At 31.8% G+C, this 11,257-nt stretch overlaps 1 protein-coding gene and 1 pseudogene across 1 annotated transcript; both read right to left on the bottom strand.

Annotated features, from left to right (window-relative positions):
* Positions 1–7,028: 7,028 nt before the first annotated feature.
* On the bottom strand, positions 7,029–7,693 carry LOC146958208 (uncharacterized). The gene has a single exon (XM_085751741.1). The coding sequence runs from the start codon at positions 7,691–7,693 to the stop codon at positions 7,199–7,201; it is 495 nt and encodes a 164-aa protein (XP_085607867.1). The 3' UTR covers positions 7,029–7,198.
* Positions 7,694–8,783: 1,090 nt separating this feature from the next.
* LOC146958207 (uncharacterized) lies at positions 8,784–10,900 on the bottom strand (annotated as a pseudogene).
* Between the last annotated feature and the right edge of the window lie 357 nt (positions 10,901–11,257).

Genomic DNA, 11,257 nt, shown 5'->3' with positions numbered 1-11,257 from the left:
TTGTCACTTTTTTTTAACTCTCTTGTTGCATAAGAGATTGGAAGAAAGGGTTATAATTTAGGGTTTGCTCTTGGAGTGCTCTTGAAACTAATTTCTTTTAGCTCTTTTATATCTCTTGTAGTCTCCTAAATACTCAAATATTTCCCACATATCTTTCGCACCAAAATTACTCCGAAAAGTAAAGGCCGGTAATGCTGCCCTCCCACTCATCTACCATTGATTAAAATTCTTTGGATATGAGTACATTTATTAGAGAGCTTTGAAAATTATTTTCGGAGGAGGATGAGGTAGGCTTCATAACTCATTGTACATATGCATTTTTAGTCTATATTATCTTTGAAACAAACATTTTTGCAGGAGAATTTGAAACAAACGAAAGTCAAAAAAACAAACAAACAAGTGAAAAAGATGGAGACTTCAATTTCCTGGAAGCTGTATGTGTAATGCTAGCTTGAACAGGCAGAGAATTTTCCTTCTATTTACTATATTTTACAAACATACATAAAGCTTTCATGTAAGCTCATACTAGGCATAAGACTGTAGTGAAAGTAGCCTGATCAGTTATTAATTGGCAAAACAAAAAATCAAACTAAGATTCAGCCACATGATTTTGCTCACTGATAGGCTGCACATAATACAAATGACTGAAAAATTTTGAAAAAAAGTTTAAGGGTGTTTTGCCACTTATGATAATCATATAATAACGATTTTTGCTCACTGAGGCTGCACATAATACAAATGAATGAATTTTTTTACAAAAAGATTAAAGATGTTTTGCAACTGATAATCATATAACAACGAATTTTTCTCACTGAGGCTGCACATAATACAAATGAATGAATTTTTTTACAAAAAATTAAAGATGTTTTGCAACTGATAATCATTGAGAGGAACATATAAGCATTAAAAAAATAACTTGATTACTATTCCAAACCTGGCTTAAATTTCACAAACTAAGAAAAACTTAGACAATCCCTAGTATACTAGCTCAATTTGAAAGAATTGTTTTGAATGTAACCATACAAATGTTGTTAGTTTTGCTTGCTTTTATGGAAAAAGAATAATCAATAATGCATATTTAAAGATACCAATTAACACGACAGAGAAAAACTTTGTGCATTGGACGACATCCTTAGATATTCTTCCCTCTGTTATCTACATGTTTAGAATTTGATACAAATGGCAAAGAAAAATCACATACACATACACACTCAAGAATCAGGAAATATACAAAAGGCCTACCCTTGCTTCAATTTTCTTTCTAGCATCTCATACGCTAGCCTAATTTATTCTGTGACTTGAAATCAGTTTATAGATGCAATAAGAACTAAAAAAATACCATTCAACATCTTCATAGTTGATATGTAAAAGATCTTGCATGTGCCCCGGAAGAAACTTTTCCCTCGTTTCAATTAATACGCAAGGGCTCAACTGCTAAGCGGCAAGCATTTAAAAGAGAAAGGGTAGCTATTGGTTCAGCTATATCATCAAGTCTAGTTTTGGCAAATGATTTCACAGATGGAACAATATGGAAGACAATAATGGGAAGTCAATGAATCCTAATAATAACAGCAAAGAAAGCTATCGAGATCATCATGTTCTGGAATGTTGCTCATGAAAATCAGATAGATAATAAGTAACAAGAAGACATCTAGAATCTTATGAGTGCAACTAGAGAAAGACACAAAATCATGGCCTGAAAGGCTGCAACGATATAAATCCATAATACTTATACAGATCCAACAAGCCAAAACTACTCTGATGATCATCCAAAAGTGTTTTTGAAACACATTGCTTTTAACAACTAATTAGTTCTCTCTCTCACTGAAACACATTACGAAGTGTTCTTGAATCTATGACAACCAGATAACAATGATTGATGTTTCCTTTAATCAAAAGTCAAACCTACTGTGTTTTGTTGCTTTTACCCCAACCTCCATCAATATTGTTACAAACAAGAACTATAATTTGTTTGTTTTGATCATATTTGTTTTCTTTACGTTTTGTTAAATAAAGTACAAACCAAATTAAGAAAAACAATATAAAGTATGTCATAAACAATTAGTAACACACAAACATAGTACATTAAAATAATTGAAGGTAAAGAATATCAGTTAAGAAAAACTTAGTATTTTATTAAAAAGCATAGCATTCACAGCTGTAAACAAATTAACCCACTACTAACTAATTAAACTTCTTGCTTCACCTTCACCAACAGAAATTGTAACTTGGATTTTAATTTATATACTCCGTCAAGCGTTCCCTGGTATTCATTGAACGAGAAATTTAAATCTCGAAACTCCTTCAACAGCTCCTGCACTGTTTCTATGTCACATCCTGCAAATCTTAGAGCCTTGATATCCATCAATGTAAGAAGTTGATAATACTCAAAACTCAACTCTATTTTACTAATTGCGTCAAGTATTTCCTGGATATGAGATGATCCCTTTAGTGCCAAAGAGTTGAATCTAGATTTTAAATCTGTAAACTCTTTGTGCAATTCTTCCAGTTTTGCTTCAGCACCTCCCGTATCAAATTTTATTGTTGTGAAATTCTGCATAGAAACCATTAAGAAAAATAATAATAATAATAATAATAATAATAATAATAATAATAATAATAAACAAAAAAGTACTACCTCCGTCCCGGAATCTGTGTGAAAAACCAAAGTAGGTCAATTAAACCGGGACGGAGGGAGTATGAAAAAGGCATTGGGATTGCAGTTAAAATGTAACAGGGAGAGGGAGACGTACAAGAAGAAGTCGATAAAGTTGAAACCTCAACTCTATTTTGTGAATTAGGTCAACTGTTTCCTGGTATTGATCATTAGTGAATTGTGATGGGGTCAAAGAGTTGAATTTCAATTTGTAATCTGTAAACTTTTTATATGTCTCTTCAAGTATTGCTTCTGCATCTTCTGAATCAATTGTTAGACACTTGAAATCGTTTAACAACTTTGAAATCTCATCATGCTTTTCCATTGTATTTGAAAAGAAACCTTGCTTGCTTGTGTTTTCTTTTGTTACGGCTATACCTATATATAAGGATTGGAAGTTGGAACCCTATTTTCATAAGTAAATTAAATCATAATATTTTTAATTTTATTAACAAATCAATTGGAATTTCTTATTTTGTTTTCGTGACCATCAAGTCATATTTTTTTAAGGTTATTTTTATTCAATAATAATTTTTATTAACAAAACAATTTTTGCTTGTATTTGTTTCTAATTATTTTTAAAATAAATTTTAAACTATGCATACAATTATGAGAAACAACATAAAGCATGTCGACCCTTAAAAATAAACTAAAAACATAAAGCATGTCAAAAACATTTAGTGTACACACACATACATACTTAGGAGGGTGTATTGGATTGAGATTTCCAAGGAATTTAAAAGACTTCTATTTTAAAAAAAATCTTGTGGTATTCAATCAAAAAAAATTAATAAATGTAAAACATTCTTGTGGTATTCAATTAGGATTTTCAAGATTTTTTAATGAGTCCAACAAAATTCGGTGGTATTCAATTGAGATTTTGCAAAACATAAAAATTGTCTATTGGTATTCAAAAATTCACAAATTTTAATGGATTGTTGTGAGTAATGGATTTTGTGAGACTTTTTAATGTAACAATCTCACACGTAGCCTTGAGGCTTTTCTAACTCCCACACATAGCCTTGAGATTTCTTCAGAAGGTACTGATACATTTTGAAATGACATTTCCTTCATTGGCAATTTGGCAATGAAGGAAATGTATCTATCTCACCACGATAAGAGCAGTTTCTACATGGAAAAATAATATCTATGGTATATTTTCAATATGGCAGAAAAAAAAATGAGAAGTTAATCATCCCAGTAATACTCCATAGATATGATAGCTATCAAAATCATCAATGTTCCGAAATGCTGCTCATGAAAATTAGACGATAATAACTAACAGGGCGACCTACAACAATTTTAACAAGCCAAAAGTGTTATGGTGATCAACCAAAGGTGTTTTCGAAACACATTGCTTTTGAAAACTAATTAGTTCTCTAGCATATTGAATGGCGTCATGAAGTATTCTCGAATCTGAAAATTAGAGCATCCATAACGATCAGATATTAACAATTTGATGTACAAATCCAAATACAGAAGGGCATTCGTGTATTTACAATGTGTACAATCACAATTTGGTGTACTTATCCAAATACAGAAGGGCATTCATGTATTTTCTTCAATCAAACAACCACTATTAAGTGTCGATTTCTACGCAATTAAATGAAAAACCATTTGCTACAACCTATTTGACAACCTTCTTATTCTCTCTTTTCATTGGTCAAAAACAATGAAGAGAGAAAAAGGAAGAGAGCGAATAAGAATATAATGTGAGTATGAGAGAGAAAGTTGTCTAAAAGTTGTCACAAAATGGATGTACAAATATCATTTCTCCAATTAAATAGACCAAACCTCATCAATATTGTTACAAACAATATTTCTGTCTTTCGTTGGGATTGAGTAAGAAATTGTTTATCTTGTTACAAACATTATTTTTATCTTTTCTGTTTGCTTGGGAAACAGCTAAGTTTAAAGTTTTGAGTGGTGATAGGCATACCACCTTAGGTGGCAAACACCATTTTACCTCCACACAAAAAATTGACACATGGCAAACTTTAAATATTCAAAGCAATCCAAAAAAAAAAACAAAAACAGTGAGTCTCCCTAACAACCTCTCTTCCTCCCCTTCTCTCCCTTCTTCCTCTCCCCCACCGTCACCCTTCATTACCACCATCGTCTCTTCCGAAAAAAGATTGTCTTCTCTTATTTAGCATTCAGTTCTCTTTCTTGTTAAAAAAAAAGCATTCAGTTTTCTTTCTCTTTCTCCACATTTTATAGCTGTTAACACTATTTTCTCTGTGTAACTTGAAATGCTCCTGGAATTTAATGCAAAGTTTATTGCTTTATTGGTTTTTATTAATGCAATGCTTCTTTTCAATGAAAGTTTCAGATTATGAATGTTATAACTATTCTATGAGAATTTTGAAGCAGAACAAAAAAACTTCATTTTTACTGCTTCAAAAAATGCTATCTTTAGTTCTTTACCTTGTTTTTCAGCTCTGAATTCTTAATGCAAAGACTTGATTTTGAGTTCTCACAGTATTTTTTCAGGTTACTCAGTCTCTCTCTTTCTCTGTTTTTCTCTCTCCATGGTACACTTTAATTCCACATGCAGATCTGGGTTGTTTGAATTTTGTTAAAATAAGTGTTTTTCAACGAGGAGGGTAAGTAGCGATGAAAGCGATGCCGCCGTCTTCAACCTCAAATCTTACCACCACCGTTACCCGCCGTCCTCCGCCGTTCTCAGCATGGAGAAGAGAGAAAAAGAGACAAGGGGTTGAAGAGAGAGAAAGTATGAACGATGAGAGAGGGGGGAGAGTTTAGCCTAGGAGAGGAGTACGTTTGGAGAGAGAGCAAGGTTATGGAATGAATGAAATTATAAAATGTGTGAAATTACTAAAATGCCCATACCACATCAGCAGTGGTACGAAGGGGTGTATAGAAAGAGTGGTCTATGTATCTTTTTCCTAAAGTTTTTAGGGAATTGCTAAAGTTTGAATATGCCCTCGACCTGAAAACTTAATAGAAAATGCCAAGCCAAGACGAGTCGACTGCATAATTCATTTATAACCATGATATATTATCCCAGATGAAAACGCAAACATATTTTATATCATAAGGCCAACAAGTTTCCTAAACCTTCATGACCTCAACTGGGACTATCGGTGTAAGTATTAGATGAACTGTAAAAAATACAGCACAGCGGAAAGACATTAAATCCCATCATTCAAAACCATCGTAGCTAATAAAATCAATCATAAAGTCTTCTTTCCAATTCATAGGATCGATTCCAAAAGATTTCACCCAAAAAAATATTCCAATGGCACAAGTAATTTTGGCAAATGAACTAGTATACACAGATGAATATGGCAGCCAACATGAGATGTTAATCATCCTAATAGTAATAATAACTAACAGGGAGACCTACAATGATCTTATCAAGCAACTAGAAAAAGAGAAAAAAAATCATGGCCTGAAAGGCTACAACAATCTAAACCCCTATAGTTATGCAGATCCAACAAGCCAAAAGTGTTATAGTGATCAACCAAAAAGGTGTTTCTCAAACACATTGCTTTCGACAACTAATTAGTTCTCTAGCATATTGAATTGTGTAATGAAGGGTTCTTTAATCTGTACATTAGAGCATCCATAAAAAATCAGATAATAACAATTTCATTTGATGTACAAATCCAAATACAACCAAGACATTAATGTATTTACAATGTGTACAACCCCAATAAAAGGCGTCCATAGGTTATAAGAAGGGATATTTATATGGTCATTTTACGACAACTTTTGGGACAACTCTCCCTCATATTCTTATTGTATTCATACTATCCCTCTCATCTACTCTCTATTGTCCAATAAGAATAAAAAGGAAGAAAATTGTCCAAAAATTATCACAATATACTTGTAAGAATATAGTACTCATAAATTATTTCTCATTGCATCTTTTCTTCAATCAATACTACTACTACTTAGGTGTCGATTCTACGCAATTAAATAGCACCAAACCTCCATCAATATTGTAACAAACAAAATCTATCATTTTGTTAGATTTTTTGCACGTGTTTTTTTAATTTAAATAAAGTATAAACTATGAAATATAAAGCATGTCGTAAACAATTGGTGACACACAAACATACATAAAAAAAACCTATGCAATTTAGAAATCAAAGGTAATTTGGTAAACATTACCAGGAAGAAAAGGCACTTTTTTTTTATTGGTCTAGAGAAACAAGGCACTTTATTAAAACAACAATGATATTTTTTTTGAAGGAAAAACAACAATGATATTTGAAAACACCTATTTTTCATACATTTATTCAACACCTTATTTTATCTCTTTATCTTTCTTCATATTGCATCACCAACATATTACATATCACAACATATTACATATCACATCGCTCTTTTCTTTGGGCACAACTCCAAATCAAAAGTATTTAGACGCACACATAAATAATAAAATTTAAAAGAGAAATAATTTAGTCGAATCATTTAATATCATTTCACTTTTAAATTTTATCATATATGTGTGTCCAAATAAATTTTATTTAGGTCTGTGCCTAGGTAAGAGTTTCCGATCTATATATCTATTCACAACTTCTTCTCCACAATGTCGAAAACAAATTGAAACAAGGGCTCTAAATCATCAAATTCACTCTCTCCCTGGAACCGTTCATGATAAGTGATTTGATATTCCTGCAACAATGAGTTGAACATCAATTTATATGCTTGATATGTTTTATACAGATCTTGCAGTCTTGCTTTGACGCCTATTGGATCAATTCTTAGAGCCTTGGGTTCAGCCATCAATTTACACAACTTATCACGGCATTCCTTCATATTTTTGAAACAGTCCAAAAAACCTTGATGAAGTTTTAACTTCGATTGATGAAGTTTAATCATTGACTCTAGTCTATCAATTTCAGCATGGAGTTCATGGTCTTCTTCCGAGGAATTGAATCTCAACTTAAAATCAGTAAATTGTTTATTCAAATTTTCCAATGTTGTTGTGTCACCTTCTGGATCAATTCTTAGAGCCTTGAAATCGTTCATCAGTTTTGAAAACTCATCGCACTTTTCCTTCATTGCCAACACAATTATTATTAATAAAACAATCTTTCAGCTTAATACATTATAATGACAATTCAAAAAAATAATAATAATAATAAAAAGAAATTGAATGAAGGAGGAAAAGGAGACACATACCATTGGATTTGATGTTGAGCTGGGGTGGCAAGGTGAAGTGAAGAGAAAGATGGCTTATGTTTTGCCTTAAGTTGGGCGGCTATATATAAACTGTATTGGAACCCTAGTTTTTTTTGTTAGAAAATTCTAGAAGTGTCAAAATGGGTTACCGGGTCCGTTTAGGGCGCCCTAACGAAATTCGGGCTTTATTGAATTGGGTCAAAAAATCCTATTTAAATATGAGAATTTCTTTTCTACCCTACTAACTTCTCGCGCGTCCTCTAAATTTCTCATTTACCCTGTTTGAATTATATAATCTAAACCATTTTTCACAATTTTGAATTATATAATCTGAATCCTCTAAAAAGTCATAAAACAATTGCAAATTGCACTGTTTTACCACGATTTGGAAAATAAATTATGGAAAAGGTTAGAACTCCCCACCCCACACACACGAAATTTCAAACGAACTCTAAGGGTCTATTATGGCCGTTGCAAGAGGATTGAATTTAAATCTGAAAGGAGACTTAGATTTTTGATGAGTAAGGTAATGATGGGATGATCATGGCACATGAGGATGATGATAGGAAGGAATAAAACATAACTAGTTGTTCTTTGCTTTTTTTTTTTTTTTTTAAGAAGTTAACAGAAAAATTTATTAAGTGAACATCATAAAGCATAAGATATGCTATTGATGGCAAGTACATGGTATAAACAGTCCATTTTCTAATATTTATTTTGTAAGTAAAAATAAAGATAAAAACACTGATAGTAAACAAACTATTAATGTCCAATACATTCAATTCTGATTCATATCTTAATTCAAATAGTTCTTTTATCTCAATAATTTAATATATTGAAACTACAAACCATTGCAAGTATTTTCCAAATTTGGTCAAATTATTGCCAAACAAAAAAGGAAATAGGTTGGAACACAAAGACCACAAGTAACACGATATACAACATGCAAGTTACTCAACTAGAGAATAGTCTACCTCATATTGTAGATGACTAAAACACCAATCCAACATATGATATTGTGTTCCATAAGGAGGAGCTGGAAGCGAAATACATTTTTGCAATTTTTTATCATCCCCTGAATACACACTACATTGTGTACATCATCCCCTGAATACACACTACATTGTGTACACCGATGATTGATGACATACACAGAGTTGCTCTCATATCCTGACCTATTTGGGTTGCTCAATGCATAACAGTTTCTCTTATAGCAGCATAAAATAAAGTCAGTGACTCCTATTTGAGTACTCCTATTTGCTCTCATATCCTCACCTATTTGAGTACTCCTATGTTGGCCTTGTCAGTGACAACATATATTATATTATGCAAAACCATAAAGTCAAAAACCCTATTGGAGTTCCTATGTTGGCCTTGTCAGTGACAACATATATTATATTATGCAAAACCATAAAGTCAACAACCCTCCCTGGATTTCCCAATGTCGAATAGGTAATAACCAACCACAATTTTGAGATTGATAGACACACAAACTCCTAGAACTTTTGCATAAAACTACCAAGACAAATTCCTCAGAGCATTTGTCAAAAGCAAGTAGGCATGATTAGCAAAAATATTAGACTTAACTTCAAAGGTAGAGACATTGATTACCTTCTTTATTCTTGTAAACGGATTAATTAGTATAAATGAATTATTATACCCCGCCATGATAAAATATCTGCTAGAAAAGGTAACATAGATAGAGCGGAGGAAGTACTTCATCATCTTCAAGCAATAAATCTTTTGGTTGGGCAAGCTAATAAAGGAATATGAATCCTTATGATTATACGAAACTTGAAGAAGTAACGGTTCTTGTGATGCCAGTAAATTTCTCCAATAAAAAGCCCTCCAATTCTTGCACACACCGGAAATCTGGAAGAGATCGTCAAAATCTAGTGTTTTGGAAATGATATCAAGCACATCCCAATACAACCATGAAATCTCTAAAGAAGCAATTCAATACCCGACACAAAGAAAACGCCAAATTCCACATATGATGAAGATATCACCAATACAATAAGAAAATTCTCTAGAAAGAACTCCTTGCATCTTGTGTTTCCACTCTTGGATCTTTGCTTGTTAGTAACGTGATAGATTTGGGCATAGGCTATATGAATTTAACAGAATGAAAAGGCGGTAAGGAGTGGCTAAAAGTAAATGTATGGCACACAAATGATCAAAAGTAAATGTATGGCGCACATAGATTTGCAAAGAAAAAAGTAGATATTGACACGAAAATCATAGCAATATATAAAGATAAAATAAAAACTATTTCATTCGTCCTAAATTATAAGTACAAAAATCTCATTTTCTTTGTCCCAAAATATAAGCAAAAAAGATCAACTTTTATGCTAATAGTATGTTTTTTCAAAAATCTCATCTTTTCCAAAGTAAAATTAAATGCAATTTGCATTCAATTTGTTCTCCTTTTTATTTCTCCATAATCATTAACCAATGAGAATTATTTTTATTAGGGTTGTTCAAAATCGAACCAACCTAATGGAAAAATCGCAAACCAAATTAACCAAAACCGCAAAAAACCGCATTTGGTTCGGATGTAATCGAATCATTTTCTTACTCAACCGCATAGCTTTTGGTTTGCAGTTTTCATTTTACCGCCAACTGAACAAAATCAAACCAAACCGCAACATAAGAAAAATATTAATTAAACATATATCACCTAGACCAATACTCATATAAACTCAATGGAAATTTTTATAAAATGATATATTTTTTTCTCTTGTAAAGTTCATTCTTTGCTTTTAATTTCAAAAATGTATTTATGTGCTTTCTTCAAAACAAAACAAAAAAAGTATTTATGTGCTACTTGAACTTTTAAAAAATGATAAAATCTTAGTATTTTGCATTTCTTACAAAATAGGATTACTTTATGTCCACGTTTTTAATTTAGTCTTTGTTGTTGGAAAACATTGTAAAATGAAAATTAAATTGTAATGTTTGAAGAAATTTAAAACATTGTTGAAAATATGATGTGTTTCAGCTTTTTAACTTGATTTTCATGTTGGAAACAAAAAATTATATTGTATCGAAAAAACCGCACTAACCGATCCAACTCAAACCGGCCATATTGGTTTAGTTTGGTTTGGTTCAGATTTTATTTTTAAAGTCAACCGAACTAAACCAAACCGCATATTTTTTATCTTGCGGTTCGGATGACTTTTGCCCTCAAAACCGAACCAAACCGCACCGCGAACACCCCTAGTTTTTACATCTTTCCAAGAAAATTGTTCCAAGGATAACACAAAAAATTATACCTCAAATTACTATGTTTTAGTTTTCTTAATAACTGTGAATCGATGTTTTTTGATTATAAATTAAGATGGCGAAAGTAAGTATGAAAAAGAAAGTTGCCACAAAAGTTATCACAAAATGGTTGTATAGATATATTTTTTTGATTAAATTTGGTCCAACACTGCTAGTGAG

Source organism: Medicago sativa, chromosome 1 (genome assembly GCF_051527215.1).
Source record: "Medicago sativa cultivar Bolivia chromosome 1, Bolivia_mono, whole genome shotgun sequence".
NCBI lineage: Eukaryota > Viridiplantae > Streptophyta > Magnoliopsida > Fabales > Fabaceae > Medicago > Medicago sativa.
Note: the sequence above shows the minus strand (reverse complement) of the source record. Positions and strands in the feature narration are given on the sequence as shown.

What these genes read in the sequence shown, in the direction of transcription:
- LOC146958208 (XM_085751741.1), bottom strand. Translation starts at nt 7,693, where the DNA reads ATGAAGGAAAAGTGCGATGAGTTTTCAAAACTGATGAACGATTTCAAG.